The 20596-nt window shown below is 43.2% G+C and overlaps 1 protein-coding gene across 5 annotated transcripts in view; it reads right to left on the reverse strand.

Annotated features, from left to right (window-relative positions):
* ATP2B3 (ATPase plasma membrane Ca2+ transporting 3) overlaps nt 1-20596 on the reverse strand; it is a 255538-nt gene that overhangs the window by 25099 nt on the left and 209843 nt on the right. For 2 of the 5 annotated variants that reach the window (XM_033921090.1, XM_033921099.1), the window contains one exon: nt 13119-13301. In XM_033921090.1, the coding sequence (XP_033776981.1) occupies nt 13119-13301 (183 nt within the window). Of the gene's footprint in view, nt 1-10326; nt 10469-12448; nt 12559-13118; nt 13302-20596 lie in introns of those variants that run through there. The other 3 variants (XM_033921115.1, XM_033921125.1, XM_033921107.1) reach the window with 3 other exon arrangements.

Raw genomic sequence — 20596 nt, forward strand, 5'->3', positions numbered from 1 at the left:
TAAGGATGCGTGGCAGAGTAGAAGTGAGAAGGGAAGGGAGAAAATTAGGTGGTTCCTGTAGTCCTGATCCGTGACAATGCTTTCTGTTTCTATTTTTCTAAATTTATATGGAGACATATCCCAAGGCGCGGAAGAGGTTTTTTGTGACAGCCGGTGTGCTGATGATCTGCACTGCTCCAACGCTAAAAACTTCTTCCGTGCTTTTGTAAAAGGCGGGGGGAGGAGGGGGGTTATTCTTTGGGCAAGCTAGTTAATCTATTGAAAGGTAAATCCTTAATTACCTACATACTCTAGTCTAGTTAATATATAGTGGAGTGACAAATGCTTTATTTTTTGTGTATTTTCCTTTAAAGAAAAGAAAAATTAATGTTAAAATATAGCCTCACACTGAATCTAAAATCTATATCCCATTCCTGGCAAGCCTGAAATGACAGCATTACAACAGAGATTGTCATCTTACCAGTCACCAGTGAACGACTCCTAGAAAAAAAAAGAGAAAAAAATGCCCAAAGCTTCTATGGTGAAATATATTTGAAATTTGTTTTAGATTTTAATTGTCATCAATGGGTTTTCATTCATGTGATTCACTGTAAGTAATAAAATAGTGTGGTTCGCTGTAAGTAATAAAGCAGGGGAAGGGAAATGTGTCTCACTGGAAGAAGAAAAAAATGAACCAAAATAAAGCAAATAAAAAGAATGAAGCAATAGGTTTTCATTATTCAGCAAAACACATGGGCCCATACTCAAACGTTTACTGTCTTAATTTTCTTGCATATTTGCATGTGGCAAGGAGACCTCTGTGAAACAAGCAACAATACTGGTTATTAACTCTGAATTTTTACTCATTTGCAGCAAGAGCAGAAACTCTCTCTAAAAGTGCATAAAGTATGTAAAAAAGCGCAGCTTTGTATAATATTTGTAGTTTTGCTTGAAAAGAAAACAAAATAAGCTATACATTATTAACAATATTATGTCGCATTTCCTGTACACATGTTCATGCAAAGTTGTTCAGTTTTCTTACTGATCAGATAATATTTGAACAATTTGGATTAGTAAAAAAAAAAAAAAAAAAGAAATGCTTACTTTAATAAACTAGAAAAAAAATAAAAGGAATATTTTGAAGGAGCTAAAAAGAAAGAGAACAAGGAAAGAAAGGACAACCAGTAATAGGCTGCGGATAAGTGTAACCCAAATCTGGAAATTCTGTTTTGAAAACAGATTCAACAATAAATTAATGGAATCAGTCCATAATGCTGTACTGTAGTATAAGATGAAGACTACAAGATAAATGTTATACAAAAAATGTCTACTTCCCCAAGTTCTCTCATATTAAAAACAAACAAAAACTTTCATTCCTCTCATGCAGTCTGCAATGCTGCTCTGCTCTACAACTTGGTTGGTATGAATTAAGTACAGTCAAACCTCGGTTTGCGAGTAACGTGGTTTTCGAGTGTTTTGCAAGACGAGCAAAACATTTTCGCAAATTGTGACTCGCAAACCGAGCATTGACTCGATTTGTGAGTCCCCCCGCCCGCGAATGCCAACCCCCCTGCTAACCAGTATGGCCTCTCCTCGCGAACGCCCGCCCAAACTGAAGCCTTACCCCCCTCTGGCACTGGCACCCAGCACCAACCCACAGGAGGTGCCGGTGCCTGAAGATTGTGCTGCTTGCCGGACTGGGCCTTGATTCTCTCCGAGAATCTCAGCATGATTTTCGGGCACTGGCACCGGCACCTCCTATGGGTTGGTGCTGTGTGGCGGTGCCAGATGGGGGTAAAGCTTCAATTTGGGCGGATGGGTGGGCGTTTCTGAGGGCAGTTCGCGGGAGGGTGGCATTTGCGAGTGGGGGGGACGATACCGGTTCGCGAGGGGGGATGTGGAAGCGCACCAGTGGCCTGGGGTGGCGTATTTTGGGGGTGTGGTGTGGTGGAGCAGTGCTGGTGGCCTTGGGGGGGGAGGAAATGGAACCAATCAAGCGAATTTCCCTTACTTCCTATGGGGAAACTCGCTTTGATATATGAGTAATTTGGTTTACGAGGGGAGAACTAGGCTACTGTTAAGATGTTTTATTTTGCTATTAACCCCACTTACTAGTAACTAGGGTCTAGATTCACTAAGGACACCGATCGTGTCCCGACCACTTTGCGACCCGATTCACTAACCTCATGGCCGATCATCCTCTGATCCAATCCGCGCATGCAAATGAGGATGAAACGGCATGTAAAGTAGGCAGGCGGCGATTCACTAACAAAAATCTGGAACACTGACTGGGCTGACCGATTAAGAAACAAGCGACTGCTGGGGACCAGTAGCTCACATCTTTTCCGACTGCATCTCCTGCTCTCTGCCCCAATCGCCACCCTGTTTCTGCCCTGACTCTCCTTGCCTTCCCTGCAGTGCGAACCCGTGGTTTTAACCCACGGGTTAAAACCACGGGCTCACAAAGTAAAAGAAAAGTTTTTTTAAAAAAATGGTCGCTGCTCTGTAAGCATGCGCAGACCATCTACAGATGGTCTGTGCATGCATCGGGATCATTATTCAGCGATCTGTGCAGTCAGCTGGGGGCGTGATTTCAATCATCCCTATTTGCATGAGGATGCGTCGTGAATCAGCTCCCCCGGCCACGGATCAGATCGATAGGGGAGTTTAGTGAATTTGGTCCTAGGTCCCATTGCATGAAATGGGGACCTATGCTAAAATAGCACAGATTAATGGTAGCCCACACTTATAACTACACTCCTGAGTCATGCTTTCTCCGCATCAAGACAGGATTATGGCATAGGAAAATAGGCATATGCCTAGAGCCCAAGTATTTGGGTGATTCTCTCTTAGATGTGCTAATTCAATGGGTCCAGAGGCAGATTTTCATCCTAGTAAGTCAGCCACTGGCAGAATGAAGAGTAAGAGGTTCCAGAGCTATGGCTGCCACTAGACTCCTGTCTATGCTCCCACCCAAGGTATACTGTCCTCCAGCCAGAAGGAGGAGCTGGTGAGCAGCACCTGTTACTTGCTGCTTCCTCCTCTGCAATGAATGCCATGTGGGGCCTCATTTGTGGGCATTTTAAATTGTATTTATATTATGATGAAAGGCTAATGTGTTTGTTGGACCAGGCCCTCTAAAGGGTTAATCCAGCCCTGAGAGCAGCTAGGTGCTAAAGAGTGTTTTAATATCTTTAACTATGATATCATCCATATGTGATCTGTTTTCAAGGCTGTAATGTAGGTGGAGAGGGGAAAGCAGTGGGCAACTGCCCAGGGCACAAAACCTTTGGGATGGAGTGCAAAATGGACAGAAATGCGAGTGTGGGCTTGGCAGCAGAGTCATCAAAAATTATACTGTCCTCCTCCTCCTCTCTGGGTTAGAGAAGAAGAAAAGGCCAAAAAGGACTGGGGATTACAAGTAAGGAGGATTTGGAGGGAAAGAGAAGCAATGAACAGCAAAGGGACAGGGGGGACAAAAATCCACTTGCCTTACCTAGGAGCTAAAATGTTTAGCAATTGCTCTGCTAATGTTTACACTTTCTGCATCGCTTAAAGTCTGAGGGTACTTTTTATATGTAAACTATGCACCAGTTCTCAAAGGAAGTATACATGAACCTTCACTTTGAAAATTAGCAGAGGAAAAGGTACTTGCAGACCTTTGTATCTCTTTCTGCAGTGGGTAATTTTTATGACTAAAAATATGCATGCTATTTCAACTCTTGCCCTATCCTTGCCTCTCAGAACACCTCTGCCAGTTATCAAATAGCCTGTATTAGCGGGTAAAACCATGTTATACCTAAAGGAATGGATCTGAAAATTCACCTCTCCCTATGTAGTGACACTGTTCTGAATGCAATTGCTTCCAGGGATACATGGGGGGAGGGGGAAGGTTGTTAGGAGGATGACATAAACCAACTGATATTCTAAGTGATTTAAGGGGGTAAGAGAGGCTCCTGCCCGCTTAAATTGCTCAGGGCTGCCCAACTGCCAATATTCACTGGCACTTAACCAGGTAGTGCTGCCAAATATCGGCTCTGATTTGCCCAATAAAAAAGTGGGCAGTCAGGGTGGCACTGAGGAAGAGCCGGCAGGTCTGTGGGTGCCGGAAATATTCAGTTCCAGCACCCCATAGGCAAGCTGGTAAATTTAGGACAGCCCAAAAGCTGTCCTAAATTCACCCACTTAGCTATGTAGGTCCTGGGGTTAAATATCGGCTCGGACCTGCATAACTGAAAGGCTTTTAAGAGCTCTCTGATGCCCTAGGGAGACCTCTAATCCCGCCTGGCATAGTAGCCCCCCTCTTTGATTACACAACCCCCCACCCCCTCCCATTCTTGCAACATAGGTAGGGTTACCGGACGTCTGGGAAAACCCAGACATGACTTCTTTTAAGAGAACTGTCCGGGTGCCTGGAGGGATTTCCAAAACCCGGCAGTTTGTCTGGATTTTGGAAGTCCCCGATCTCAGGGCCGTGTCCGGAGGGCATCCACGCATGCGTAGATGTCAACGTGATGATATCATATATATGTACGCATGCGTGCGACATCATCACAGCAATGTCCACGCATTTGCAGATGCGGTCCCGAGCTTGGGAAGGTTTGTGTGGAGGTGGGCCGGGGGTGGGTGGGTGGGCAGAACAGAGTGTGGTTGGAATGGGGCGGGACCAGGTGTCCATTTTTCCATAGAGGAAATCTCGCAACCCTAAGGATAGGCCTCCTGGGCTTACCTGCAATCTCTGGTGGTCCAGGGAGGCAGTGGGGACAGGAGTGAAGTCCACTTGCTCCTATCACTAGCAGCTGCCATTCCACAACGGCTGCCAAGTATGGGCTTCACTCCTGCCCCCATCGCCCCACTGGACCACCAGGGATTACAGATAGGCCCAGGGGGGCCTGTTGCAAGGGTGGGAAGGTTTGCATAATTGGGGGCAGGGGAAATTCAGGGGCTTCTGTACCATGGAGGAGGGTCATAGGGCCTCTTAGATGCTTTTCTAATGCTAATTTAAGCTGGGCCCATATAGCTGTCATATGCGGGCTCTGGCTGAATATCGGCTAGGACCCACATATGCTCTGGTGGCCAACATGTTTAAATTACACTATAGACCCCATATAACACTGATGATGGGGGGTCCAAGATATTTGAATGCATTATAAGTGATTCCGTGTTTTATGGGGTCCAAAGAATAATAATAGCAAGAAGAAAAAAGGGGACCACCCCTTGACTGCGTTTTAAGCAATCCCACATTATATAGGGACTATGGTGTATCATCAGATATTTAATGATTTATTTCTGGCGCCTGCACATGGCCTGGCATTGAATATCCAAGGCTAATTTAGCCAGCTATGGCCAGCATTTAAAAAAAAAAATACTGACTGCTGCTCACTGAAAATTACCCCAAAGTATTTGAAATTGATTCAGAAAAATGTATTTTTAAAATCTTGCATGTCATATAATTGGCTTATATTCCTTTAAGAAGACCAGTGCGTTGCAAACTTTTTGAAGCCGCAGCATACTAAATTCGGGGCCACAGCTGGAGGGCCTCTGGACATGCACGGACATCGGCATAATGGCGTCATGCACATGTGTGATGTTAACACGTCGATGCCCACGTATGCGCAGAGGCCCTCGGGACGGGGCCCTGAGCTTGCTAAGCCTGGGAGGAGAGGTGCCGGCGTCAGCTGACATGCCTCTCACCGCGAAAGATACATCCTGTAGGTAGTCAGCCGGTGATGGCGCCTCTCCTCCTCGCTGGTGTCTCACAACACACCCTGAATCTCGCCAAGGCGCACAGTTTGCGATACACCGATGTAGACCTTTTGTCAAAGCAGAGCTCCCAGGTACTGTTCCCTCTAAGCTGTGTGCTCGTGCACGCGCGCACAACTTGCCGAACCCGCGCACACAAATTAAAATAGCGTGCACAAAAAAATAAATTTTTGCCTAAAATGATTTATTGAAATGAGACTTTATGTTACATAAAGTGTAACTAACATAAAGTGTAACTAAAATTATATTGTGTTTTCGTTAATTCAGACTAAACTCAAAGACCTGCCCATAAATGCCCATAACTGAACTCCGGGCCCTCTGGCAATCATTTTTATAGCGCACACAAATTTAGTTTTTCTTTAAAATGCGCACAGATGAAATTTTTTGCACAAACAGCCTATGAAAAATTAGAGGGAACATTGTTCCCAGGTATGAAGAAATATAAATAATCTAGCCACAGAATCGCAACGCTTCCTCGTTCCCTCCTTTTAGCCTAGATCCAAACAAAATGGCATCTTAGCCAGGCAGTTTGACTGACATGGCGCCTGGATCACTAACTTCTGGCTTTTCCGTGTGTAAATTGCAGTGTGTGGTCTGGAGGTTTCATTTCAAACAATGCAGAAGATGCATGAGGGTATGTTTAGAAGCGTGTCAAACACAGATGTGCTTCTACAGAAGAGCCCCTTGCAGGAACACAAGCTTGCTGTAAGCAAGACAAATCCAGGAAAAAGTGAGGCTTAAAATGAACGGGATAAGTTGTCTGGTTAACTTTAGGACAGTAATATTTTCATCCATTTAACTCATCTGAACCAGTCCTCTAGAATAGATAGTCATCCAGTCAGGTTTTCAGGAGCTCCACTATGAATCTGCCCGAGATGCATTTGCATCCACTGTAATTCATGCATATTCATGGTAGATATCTAGAACACTTGACTGGCTGGGTGTGTCCCGAGGACTGAGTTAAAAACCCCTGCACTAATCATATTTGTATCAGACTTAAGAAAGTCTGCCGTATTCCTGATGCTTAATAAAACCTGCAACAGGGCAAAGACAGCAGGTTCATTCAATCCTGGCTTTAACCCCACTGCAGTAAGGGACTTTTGGTTCCAGCTAATCTAAAGAAAAGGCAGTAAAATCCGTAAACGCGATGAGGATGCACAACTAGAACTAGCTCAACCTGTCCTTGAAGACCCAGATCAAGTCAAGCAATAATTCCCTAGCATCCACATAATATGTCAAAGGAAGAGCCACATACAGAAGGTGAAGAGTAAAGCCAACACTGACCTCCCCACAAATTTCAATTAGTCCTTATTATGACCAGGATAGCCATGCAAATGATTACTTGCAATTGGAAGAATTGGGATCACCTTAGTTTTCCTTTTTGGTGGGCAAGCTTATGTTTAAGTTATAAATATGAGAAAATGAATGCTGACATGCTGGGGCATAATAAGATATTTAAATTAGTTTGGGGTCCATTGACGTCTTTTGTAGATTTGCTATAGTTGTCCTTCATCTTTATTTTCCGTTGTTTTTTCACCCACACATCCAAGGGGGGTGGGAGCGGGAGGGGGGGGGTATATCTTTTGTTTTGGTATTATTCCTGATGGTAATGATGGATGGGGGAGGGAATTTTTATCTTTTGTATAGATACTGATTGATTATAAGTGCTTGGTTGATTATCATTATTTGTATATAAATTGTATCGCACTTTTTGTTGGCCTTAGAAACTAAATAAAGTAAAAAAAAAAAGAAAACAGTCACGTACAAAGACATATTTTTAATGAAAAATCTTATAGATATCAATTTAAACATGAAAACTAATCCTGAACAAAGAATCTTCCTATACATTAAGAACCTGACATGTTCTCTGTGTTTCCTAGGAAAAACTGCATCAGGTTTCTCTTCCAACTCCCAGATTTTCAAAGTGAGGCACAGAGAATGTGTTAGGTTTTTGCTGTGCAGGGAAGCTATTGTTCAATATTCTTTTTTAAAATTTGTAAACACGTATATTATGATCTGAATAATAAAAAACTGAAGTTAAAAAAAAAAAACCCAAAAAACCAAACCTCATATATGAAAACATTTTCATAAAAGGGTTGTTTCTTAGAACGTCTGATTGAAATTTGTGAGGAATTTTGTATTGCCATAACTGATTTCCCTTTGAAGTTTCTTGGTGAAAGTACAGGAGACTGGTGCTAGGGTACTAATTTTTTACTTTATCCTTCAGGGCCAAGTGGCCTCTTTTTCCAGAAGCAAAATCTGGTAACCCTATTTTTAGGTGACCAAAATACATAAAAATGGCAAGTCTATAAATTGATGCCTAAAGACAGGCACCAAATATGCATGGCAGATACAGAATAATAACATGTGTTGGTGTCACTAATTGGCTGATATGTTTGTATGTGCTGGGTACTATTCTATCACTCAGAACAAAAATGATGACTATGCAACAGACTGATTACATATCATACACTTCCTAATTCTAGGGTTACCAGATTTTCCTTTAGGAAAATCCGGACCCAAGGTCACACCCCCAAAACCACTCAGTACCGTCTCTGCCCTCTCCTGTTCCACCCCCTAGCTCCGCCCCCAGATAGCATCTGAGCATGTGTGGACATGACGCGGTGACACCACACGCGCGTGCACTGAATCCGTGCGTGCACAGATGCCCCTTCCCAACGCAATTATGTCGGGAAGTTTTTCAAAACCCGGACAAAGTGCCGGGTTTTGAAAAGCTGTCTGGACTCCCAGACATGTCCTCAAATCCAGACGTCTGGTAATCCTACCTAATAACAGACTCAGTCTGTACTGAGACAGCGGCACTATCAGGAACCTTTGAGCAAGAGCAAGAAATGATAACAGAAAACTGAGGAGCCTCGACCCTGAGGAAGAGCTCTGAAACATGGTCATGTCGGGAGAGGTGACTAGGAGGAAGTTTATGTTTTAAAGACAATTATTTGCTTGAAAAGAAGATATACTAAGATAACTGAACTATTTTCACAATATTAGAAAGAAGTATATACAATATCACTGCGAGAAATTGAAAACAGGAAAAGTAAAAAAAGAATTGGGCAGCAGCATTGGACTACAAATTTGTAGGTCCATGACAGCCATCTGAGACTTTTAACATCTCCCAAGGGGGTAGCTAACTACCCCCCTTCTTTTACGAAGGTGCGCTAGCCGATTTAGTGCACGCAAAATGCTAATGCGTCCAGAATATAATGGACACGTTAGTATTTAACGCACGCTAATTCGGCTCGTGCGCTTTAGTAAAACGGCCCCTACATTTTTTGTGATCGGCCATATCATTAATGCACTGTAGTGATCATTGCTCCATTAACTGCATGGCTGCCTTCTCCAAAGTGCAGAGAATACCCTGATCAATTCATTCAGAGGTTTTGCACCTAACACCCCTTAATTTTGGCTAGTAACAGGCATTAGGTGCAGAACGTCAGTGCAGCTTAACGAATTAGCCCTTCTGTGCTCTTAGCATTACTATCACATAAACTGTTATAGAGTGTTGACTTGCTGCTTAATATAAGAGAAAAGAAATCAGATTTTTTTTTTTTCATTATTGATATTTTTGGAGCAAAACTGTACAGTCGCTTCAAAAGACACATAAGGATAGGCAGCAGCACGGCGAAAAGTATCAAGATTCAGCATAGAACATAGCTGAAGTGGGATAAAAAGACAATGTGAGGTTCATCCAATCACTAATGGAATAAACTTTTTATATATATATATATATATAAAAAAAAAAAGCCACAGGGTGTGCGGTCTCTAAAGTGGCGGATACAATGCAATCCACATACAGAACAAAGAGAGCTGCATGGTTATAAAGAAAAATATGGCTTTGGAAATTATACATCACCTCTACTGTATTAAACAAAAAGTAACCACACCAAGAGAATATGAAAAGAAAAGAAAAATCAAGGGATTAATAAAGACCATTGACCATATCATGCAATTGGTTAAAAACCAGTGAAACAAGAGATGAATGAAGACAGTATGCAGCAGAAAAAGAAATCAAATGAAACAGAAGTTTAAAAAAAAAAAATGAGAGGATATGAAAAATAGAGACCTTACAAAGAAAAAAATAATAATGCACAAAGGATCCTATGAAGTGAGGACTTATATTTTTGTTGAGTTTTATTTCAATTTAGCATGTGCTCTTTTGTTTAACACGCACAAAACAACACACGCTAAAAACACAATAATGCCCGTTTAAGATGCGCGCCATTTCATTTAGCGCGTGTTACTCATGCCAGCAAGTGCTAAAATTGAATAGAGCGTGCTACAACAAAATGGAAAGCGGTAACATAACAAAACCACAACAAATGAAACACCACAAAGATCAACAGCAAATTCTCCTCTGCACACCCTTCATATGATGCAAGAGTTTACAGAAGAAAGCAAGCGAAAACAAAAGAAAGACCAAGATCAAAAGTGAAATACATCAGAAAAAGCAGACAAGGTGAGACTGGAGAATGAAATATAAGACAAAAAGGAGAGAGAAGAAAGTACAGTGCTAAAGAAGATTTTAAAGGTATCACTTGACGGAGCAGTAAGGAAATAGGAACTCACTCCCAACATTGGCAGCGGAGAGAATAACGTGAGTGGGGGTAGAAAGATTGGTTACATCGTGGAGCTGGCTGAGGACGGAGGACCGCCGGCGCACAGCCCCCTGAAACGAGCCGCTTCTCTTGAAAGTACTCACCACCTCCATCTGCAGGGGGAAAGAAAATGAGATAAACAGGAAGGGGTGTGCGTTGGGGGTGAGGGTGGGGGGCAGGATCTTGTCTAAGAATCTCAGAGAGGGGGGAATCCAGATTTGGGCAACCACTGATAAAGCAAATGGGGAGGTGAAATAATAAATCATTGTCGTTTATTTTAAAGTCTATGGTAGGGGAACAAAAGGCGAGGATTAGGGTTCACGCTCTTGTACCTCTTGCAACTACCTGGGAAGAGAGGGAGAGAAAGGGTCTGGTTGGGGTGGGGAAAGAAAGGAGAGAGGAAAAGGTTAATCAAAAACCTTGGAATCTTTAAGTGCGTATTTGGGGGCCCCACAAGGATGCAGGAATGTAAGACCTTCTTGGTCCCCCCTCCCCCTCCCCAAAGCTGTATCTCTCTTTCCCTCTCTCCTCTAACTAGACTCAACTTTTTAAAAATTATTATTATTGTAAATCACTTAGATGATCTCTAGGTAGTATATCAAGCCTTCAGTAAACTTGAAACTTTTCAGATGACTGCTGTAATCTTAGCCTGCATTGTTTAAGAGCTATGGCATTGTGTCACACAGTATACAGGACAATGCTACTGTCTGCATGTTTGATAGTGTTTGAGTTATAATGTGAAATGCCCTGTAATAACATTACAATTATTCCAGTACTAGTGTTTAAGCCCGTTACATTAACAGGTGCTAGAGTAGATGTCTGTCTGTCTTTCTTTTTTTCTGTCTCTCTCCCTATCCCGTCTATCTTTTTTTCTTTCTTTTCCCCTCTCTTCCTGCCCCTTCTATCTTTCTTTTTCTCTCTCCGCTGTCTTTCTTTCTTTCTATCTCTCTCCCTACCCAGACCCTCACTGGAGCCGCTTTCCAGCTGTGCCAGCTAAGGGATCCCTTGCCATTTCCTCAATCCAGCTGTGGCCAGCTGCCCGCACACACCTGCCCAGCTACACAACGGGCAAACGCGTCCTGTCTCCCCTCCGAACCCCATTCGCTCACCCTTGGTGCTGGATCGCCGCCTGATGTTTAAACCCGTTACATTAATTGGTGCTAGAATAGATGTCTGTCTGTCTTTCTTTCTTTTTCTCTCTCTCCCTGACCCATCTATCTTTTTTCTTTTTTTTCTTTCTTTCTCTCTTTCTCCCTGCCCCGTCTATCTTTCTTTTTCTCTATCTCCCGCTGTCTATCTTTCTTTCTCTCTCTCTCCCTGCCCAGATCCTTACTGAAGCAGCCTTCTAGCTGTGCCAGCTAAGGGATCCCTTGCCCTTTCCTCAATCCAGCTATGGCTTCCACTTTCCAGTGGCTATCCCATGTCTCTCTTCTCACCAACCCAGGCCCCAACTCCCAATCAGGCATCTTTTTCCTTCCCCACCCAAATATCAGTAGCAGCGGCAGCAATCCTCACTCGCCAACCCCCCATTCCTTACCCAAAGTAGCAGTGGCAGCCCCGACAGGGCCTTTCTTCTACCGCATCCGAAGTGATGTGGCAGAGGAAAGGCCCTGAAGGTCTTGCCGCGAACAGCCTGTTTACAGCGCTGCCACAGCTGCTTTGGGTAAGGAATGGGGTGTTGGCAGGTCAGGACTGCTGCCACTACGCTGATGCTTCCCTAGTCGGCAGTTCCTCCCTGCTCGGCGGCTTCCTCTATGGAGTCGCCGCCTTGGTGTTTGCCACTTCAATCTCAGTGCCTCCGCATGCGCAGTAGAAGGAGCCAGAAAACGGTCGCACACAAGACGCCACAGGTTCCTTCTACTGCACGTGCGGGGCCACGGAGCTACGGATCACGGAGGCAGGGATCACGGAGGTAGGAGTGCGCATGCGTGCTTAGGGTTTTATTATTATTGATTCTTAATCTGCATCATACAGTAATAAGATTCCTATTTGTGTATGCCCTCTCAATTTATACCTCTACATTAACCCTTAAGGAATTAAGCTTATTGAAAAGGGGGAAGGAAGGGAGGAAGAGGGAGGGGGATGTTCATAGAGGGTAGGGTGCGGTGAGGGTTTGTTAAGTGACTTCTATCCAGGATTCTGGTCGAGCAGACTTGTCGCTCTCCCCAGCTGCCCCTCCTTCTCCTCAAGCTCTGTAGTTGCTCTAGACAGAAAAGCAGAGGTTATCCACGGGGGAAGCTGTGGCCAGATTAGGTGATGGTTTAATTGCACATCATATCATACACAACAATATATATATTTTAAAGAGAGCTAAATGGAAAGAGAGAAACATTGGAAAAAAAATTTGCTGGATGATGTCTGATTCCAAGTGGACCATGTCCAGAGACTGAAGCATTTTCAATAATCAAAAGAATAGTTACAAAATCCATGCACATATGTAGTGTATCACATGTACTTACTCTCTGTACACATATACCAATATACAAAGGCTCATATGTAAAATATATGTGCTCATAAGAAGCCAACTCTTCAGTATGACTGGGGGAGTGGGTACTAAACCCATTACAAATGACCCTTTCTACAAAGTGAAAGCATTTGCTCACTATTGGAGGTACTCAAGCACCCACAGAGCTGCCACTTATGCTTGTATATAAGCAGACATATAATACATATGCAGTGTTCTTTCAATGTTATATCACTCTGCAGTCATATCAATGGAGGTGATGGTGTTGGTAGTTGGTGGGGTGATGCCACAGTCCCTACCTGAGTTTGGATGCGGTTGAGGCCACGGAACCAAAGGATCTGCCCACGTCGAAGCTCCCGTTCTGCATGATCTATCTCTTCCTCATCCTCTGCTAGCTCTTCGTCTGTAATCTCGTCTTTGCCCGGTCCATGGCCTGCCTCCTTTAGACATTTCAGTTGGCTCGTGGGGACGGTGGAAATCACCTATAGACCACATAGAGTAGAGACTGTATCTTGCCTGTCAATTTTTCAGGGTGCTGTTCCTTCCTTTGGACTAATGTAACAATAATCCAAAATGTATTGTTATGCCTGAGCTTTAGAGACCACAAAAGCTCTTTCTTCAGATATGATCTCAGAAGGAAGCCATATGAGGTCTCAAAAGTTTATGTATAGACATCTCTGAATAATTCATACATTGGCCCAATAAAGGCTTATCAAAGTTTACAAAGAATCTCATTTTTTCCCTAGACTAGGAATTCTCAGGACATACCAAGCCAGTCTGACTTTCAAGATATCCATAATGAATATGCATGAGGTACATTTCCATGAACTGCCTCCATTCTATTCAAATCTATCTCATGCATATTAATTGTGGATATCCTGAAAACCTGACTGGCTAGGTGTGTCTCGAGGACTGGGTTGAGAAGCCCCTGTATTAGACTGTTATGGTTGTTAAATTTGTTTTGCATATGTAACCCCTGGCATCCAGAAGAACACTATCGAGTAAAAAAAGGGTAAATAGGACAAATAGAAATTCCTCCTTTACCAGTATATTCAGGGTTCTGGAACACTGGTCGCCAGAGCTATATGTATAGAGGTAGCCATCTGCTCTTAGAGAAATTCTCTGCCAGCTCCCACAAAACTATTAACCAGAGAGAGAGAATCTGCTTCTCCCTACTTCAAAGTGTTCCTTCCCCTTCTTAATCTAACTGCAGTTCTGTCTCCCTTTATACTGTTGTCAAAAAAGGAGTAGCTCTCTGCTCTTGGCAGTGAGAGGAGTCCACACAGTGTGTATGACAGCCTTCTCATTGCCATGGAGCAACCTGGGCTGATCAGAGCCTTATGCACCAGGGAGGGGAAGGCCTGCCATTTTGAAGAGGCGAGGTAGTGGTGGATGGCAGGAGGGAGTGGGCAACCCTCCCACTGCCAGAGAAAGGTATCAGGGAAGGTTGCTTAATGGCAACGGCAGGAGGGAGTGAGCATCCTGTTGCTGAGGGGGAGGGGGGTGTTGGGGGATTGCTTGACAGCAGCAACAGGAGGGAGTGGGTATTCCTCCCGCTGCCAGGGGGAGTGTCGGGTGTGTTGCTTGACAGTGGCGGTGGGAGGGAGTGAGTAGTGTGTGTCAGGGGGGTTGCTTGAGGGTAGTGGCAGGAGAGAGTGGGCATCCCTCTTGCCGGGGTTGTAGGGGGATGGGGCAAAATTTTCTGGCAGGTCTGAGCTGTCAAGTCTTACTTTCCTGTCAATGCCTGAGCCAATCAGCATTCAGGAACTGACCAGAAAGTTGATAGCTCAGACCTGCTGGAAAATTTTGCTCACAAATGTAGGACAACAAGGTTAGGGAATCACCCAGCGATAATAGAGAATTGCCTGGAGTGCTCCTTTAAATATTAATGACCTCGTTGTAATACATGTGCATGGCAGTGTTGGAGTCTGCCAGGATGCTCGGAAAAGACCTAGTTGAACACTTCCACGCTAAACCTACTGGAACTGGTTTAGCGACCATCGTTAAAGGCATGGTGGGTTTTGAGAATTTTCCCCTCAGTGAACAGAGGAATTCCCTCCCTCCTCACGTTCCCCCTGCTACAATTGGACGAGTCATCATGTCCACCTGTAAGGCCAATGTGGTAAGCACAATTGCTACCTAATACAGAAGAGTTGTCCTGACTAGACAGTTGAACATATTTACTCATGCATTCAAGAATTTTCAACAAATCAGCAATGACAGTCTTTGTAGAGACTGATTAGAAGGGGTACCCAATTCATCATAAACAAGTTTTGTGAAAGGCTTATGGGTTGTCTGAACTGCATACCAATATAGTATCATCAGCGTGCTGACCAGATGTCTCTTCTGAAACAGAAGGCATACTTTCACTTTTTTTCAATTTCACCACTTAAAGGTACTGGAGTATTAATGTCTGCTAATATTCCCTTATAAGGACTGTTATCAACTGTGGAACCACTAAGCTCAGGTAGAAGTTCGGATTCACTGGATGATTCAGATAAATTTGGCATTGGAGGTACATGAAGTAGGTCATGTGTATGTTGTTTAACAGAGGGGTCACTAAGATCCTCTATACTTTTAGCATTTCTTTCTGGCACTGTCTTAATTAGTGACCCATGTGTGTAGCATCTCACTAACTCAATCAGATCTAGGCCTTGTGATGCTAGTGGGTCCATACAATATCCATCTAAAATGTGGAATCTTCAGATTCCAAAAATTCTGCAGATTTGTCTGTGTCACAGCTTTCTTGTTCATTCTATGAGCAAGTTTGATGTCTTAACTTTTGTTTGTACTTTGCTATTGGCCTGAATGTGGTAGAGTTTTCAATTTTTGGCAACGATTGACCTATGGAGAGTAGGTGATTTCTGTGTAGAGTTTTCTCAGGACCATTTCCACTTTCAGGTTTTAGACATGCCGGGGTAGGGTTACCAGACATCTGGGAAAACTTGGCTATGACTTCTTTTTAGAGGACTGTCCAGGCTTCCGGATGGACTTTCTAAAACCCGGTATTTGTCCAGGTTTTGGAAAGGCTGTACAAGCTCTGAGCTTGCGCAGATGGTATCACACACATTTGCACATGCTCCAGGCCCTCCAGACACAGACGGAGCTCGTCACAAAGAGAGGAGGCTTTCTGGGGTGGGGCTGGAGGGTAGAATGGGGCAAGGCTACAGGCAGAACACGGCGGGACTGGAGGCAGAACCAGGCGGGGTCATGTGTCTGGAGTTTTCTTTTTTAAAATATGGTAACCCTATGCTGGGGCCCAGGGCAAAAATTAAGAAGGGGGATCCTGATCCCCTCTCCTCTCTGCACCCTCCTCCTGATAACCCCACCTCCAATTACTACCACACATAAAACAACTTTAAATGCCTTCTTTACACACAAAACACTTTCTCGTTCCCTCGTTATTTCATTTTTTCTTTTCACACTTTCTCGTTCCCTTGTTTTTTCTATCTTTCTTTTTCTTCTTTCTCTTTCCCTTGTTCTTTCATTTTTTCTTTTTCACTCTTTCTCCTTCCCTTGTTCTTTCTCTTTCTTTTTCCTTCTTTCTCATTCCCTCTATCTTTTTTCCTTCTTTCTCATTCTCTCATTCTTTCATTTTCCTTCTTTCTTGTTCCCTCCTTCTTTCTATCTTTCTTTTTCCTTCTTTCTTGTTCCCTGCTTCTTTCATTTTTTCATTTTCCTTTCTCATTCCCTCTGTTTTTTTCCTTTTCTCATTCCCTCGTTCTTTTTGTTCTTTCTCGTTCTTTCATTCTTTCATTTTTTCTTTTTCCTTCTTTCTTGTTCCCTCCTTTCTATCTTTATTTTTCCTTCTCTTGTTCCCTCCTATCTATCTTTCTATTTCCTTCTTTCTCGTCCTTCGTTCTTTCATTTTTTCATTTTCCTTCTATCTTTCTTTTTCCTCCTTTCTTGTTCCCTCGTCCTTTCATTTTTTCTTTTTCACACTTTCTTTTTCCCTCATTCTTTCTATCTTTCTTTTTCACACTTTCTCATTCCCTCGTTCTTTCACTCTTTCTTTTTCCTTCTTTCTTATTCTCATTCTTTCTATCTTTTTTTGTTCTTTCTCGTTCCGTCATTCTTTCATTTTTCACTTACCTTCTTTCTTGTTCACTCGTTCTTTCTATCTTTCTTTTTCCTTCTCTCATTCCCTCGTTCTTTCATTTTTTTCTTTTTCACTTTCTCGTTCCCTCCTTTCAATAAATTATTTTCCTTCTTTCTTATTTCCATTCTTTCATTCTTTCTTTTTCATTCCCTCCTTTCTTTTTCTTTCTTTCTCGTTCCCTCCTTTTTATCTTTCTTTTTCCTTCCCTCCTTCTTTCTGTCTATCTTTCTTTTGTTCTTTCTTGTTTCTTTAATTTTTTCATTTATCTTTCTCATCCCTTCATTCTTTCATTTTCCTTCTTTCTCTTTCTTTTTCCTTCTTTCTCGTTCCCTCCTTCTTTCTATCTTTCTTTTTCCTTCCCTCCTTCTTTCTTTCTATCTTTTTTTGTTCTTTCTTGTTTCTTTAATTTTTTCATTTACCATTCTCATTCCTTCATTTCTGTCATTCTTTTTTCTTCTTTCTCGTCCCTTCATTCTTTCATTTTCCTTCTTTCTCGTTCTTTCTCTTTCTTTTTCCTTCTTTCTCGTTCCCTCCTTCTTTCTATCTTTCTTTTTCCTTCCCTCCTTCTTTCTTTCTATCTTTTTTTGTTCTTTCTTGTTTCTTTAATTTTTTCATTTACCTTTCTCATTCCTTCATTTCTGTCATTCTTTTTTCTTCTTTCTCGTCCCTTCATTCTTTCATTTTCCTTCTTTCTCGTTCTTTCTCTTTCTTTTTCCTTCTTTCTTGTTCCCTCTTTCTTCCTATCTTTCTTTTTCCTTCTTTCTCATTCCTTCATTCTTTCATTTACCTTCTTTCTTGTTCCCTTGTTCTTTCTTTTTCCACTCAGGAGAGATAGCTTCCTGGTCAGCCACACGCAGTGTGCAAGAGCTGCTGCCCAAGGCACGTCCCTGCAAACAAGTATGGCTGAAAGCAGGAAGGAGCAGCGCAGCTGGAAGGAGGACTGTTGAATGAGGTAACTGGGATCCCCGGCTGACCTGGAAGGCTTCCCTATGACGTCAGCTCTGATATCGAAGGGAAGCTTTCTGGGTTGCCTTCGGTGGAGGGGCGCATGCAGCTGGAGGGCAGGAAGGAGGCCTGTTTATAAATGAGATCCCCGGTGGCAGTGGTGAATGCACTGGGTGCAAGATCATAATAAGCCCTGACCTTTACTTAATTCGCCTAGGCACTTTGTTTCCTGTCCCCCTTCCGCTCCATCCTCCCTTCCTTCCCTTCCTCAAGTCACCTAGAGCCTGTTTAGGTGTGCACTACGCACAAATATTAGATTAGATTAGACTGTTTGACCCACGATAGGGAGGAAGGTGGCTGCTGGACTCACAAGGGGGGCTGCTGACCCAGAGGGGTGGGAAGGGAGGCAACTCATGGCAGATCCTTTACTTCAGGGACAAGGTCTTGTCCATGTCATTCACTAGTCAAAACGTCTTTCTTCAGGTCAGTAAAGTATATTGCTGTTACAGTATCCCTGTCTTGACCTGAGGGAGTATTGGTCTCTGAATTAGTCAAAAATGTATTAAAATTAGTACAATAAAAGGATCACCTTATTTCCATTTTCTATTTATAAATGTTTATCAACACAGCTACAATACTACTTTATCCTAAAGAAAAAAAAAAATAAATAAAATAAATTTTTTTCTACCTTTGTTTGGTTTCTGCTTTCCTCATCTTCTCATCATTCTCTTCCTTCCATCCACTGTCTGCCCTCTCTTTGCCTCTTCCATATGGCATCTGCTCTCTTTCTATGCCTCTTCCAGAAACTGTGAGCCTCTCCCTTCCATCTATCCCTCCCTCCCCCCAGCAGATTTTAGCATCTATCTCTCCTCATTTCACCCTTCAGATCTGGTATCTGTCTCCTTTATCCTTTTCTCCCCCCAAATCTGGTATCTGTTTCCTCTCTTTCCTCCCTCTGGCATCTCTCTCTCTTCTCCATTCCCCTTCCTTTTCTTCTCTGGTCTTCCTTCTCTATTTATTTTTTGCCTCTGTCTAAATTAAATTTTCTTACTATCCAGTCCTCAATTTCCCTCTTTTCATTGTGTCTACCTACGGCTTGCCACCCCTTCCAGTATTTAACTTTATCCTTGTCCCGCAATCCAGCATGTGCCTTTTTCTCTCTCCTCCTCACTTCCATCCAGCATCTGCCCCTCTCTCTCTTCACCACTTCCTTCCAGCATCTGTTGCCCCTCTCTATCCCCCCCACTTCCATCCAGCATCTACCCCCTTCCCGCATCTGCCCACCTCTTTCCCCACACAAAAAGCCTTATCGGGCCATGTCCCTCCCTTACCCTCACCTTCCAGAAGCTTTTCAAAACCAAAGTTTTCTCTTTCAGAGGGGCTCTGACACAGCAGCCATTCTCTCTAGTTGCACACGGCTGCCCTGAAGCTTTTCCTCTGATGCAACTTTCTGTTTCCGCCTGGGCAGATCGTGTCAAAGGAGAAATTTCGGGACAGCCGCGTACAACTATTGAGAATGGCTGCCATGTCAGGGCCCCTCTGAAAGAGAAAATTTTGGTTTTGAAAAGCGTCGTGAAGGTGAGGGAAAAGAAGGGAGATGCCCCGACAAGGAGAAGAGTTGTCTGCATCGCGGGGCCTCCTGGAGCTGTGGGGCCCAGGGCAGCTGCCCTGTTTGCCCTCCCCTAACGTCGGCCCTGCCCATACCACATATCCCCTACTCCCAAATTCACCCCCATTACACATGCAAAATGCCATGCCCATTCAACACACCCTATTCCCCCCCACACACCCTCCAGTCAAATCTCCCCCTCTCCCCAACATGTACACACATCATTTCTACAAATGTGTGTTAAAAATATTCCTGAAACTATAAGGCTCATTTTCAAACGAGAAAAACATCAAAAAAATGTCAGAGAGTGGCATTTGGGTGTTTTATTTACTAAAACTCTTAAATTGCCATTTTTTGAAACACATTTTCTTAGATGGCATTTAAATGTCAAAGGGGCATGTTGGAGGGAGTGTTTTGGGTGGACTTATGATTTGGACATTTTTCTTCAATAACGACCTCACAGCTCTACTGGGATATCTGTGTGGCCTGTCTGCTAAGAATGCTGGCCCCTCCTACATTCCAATGGCTGGTTTTTAGTTTAAAAATGCAGATGCACTGAAAACAAACACATCTAGGAAATGGCCATTTTTGAAACAAAAATTTGGACATTTTTCTTGTTGAAAATGGCCATTTTCTTGACTGGATTTTTGAATTTAGACTACGGTTACCAGATTTTCCAAATGGAAAATCTGGACCCATGGCCCTGCCCTGTTCCAGCTGGCCCCGCCCCATTTTGCCCCAGGCTGGCCCCACACGAGTTTCAAGTTTTCAAGTTTATTTAATTATTTGATTGAACGCCTATCAAAATACTAAGCGTTGTACAATAGTAATTAAAGCATTGGTAAAAGTACACAAAGACTGACATCTTGACTTACTTCATGGGTTGTTTGTTTTTTGTTTTTTTTTGTGGTTAATCTATAAGTATACAATAGGAAAAAAGGGGGGAGAACTACAATATTTATTAAGAAAAGATACAGTAAAGGGAAGCACAATAGGAGGGGGAATCAAGAGTTGCTGGACTTGGGACGAATAGTCAATTGTATAGTCAATTGTAGGCATCTTTAAAAAAAAAAACACCCCATCCCCTTGACCTGCATGAGCAATGAGCAACGTCCGATGGCATT

The sequence above is a fragment of the Geotrypetes seraphini genome, chromosome 1, assembly GCF_902459505.1.
Source record: "Geotrypetes seraphini chromosome 1, aGeoSer1.1, whole genome shotgun sequence".
Lineage (NCBI taxonomy): Eukaryota > Metazoa > Chordata > Amphibia > Gymnophiona > Dermophiidae > Geotrypetes > Geotrypetes seraphini.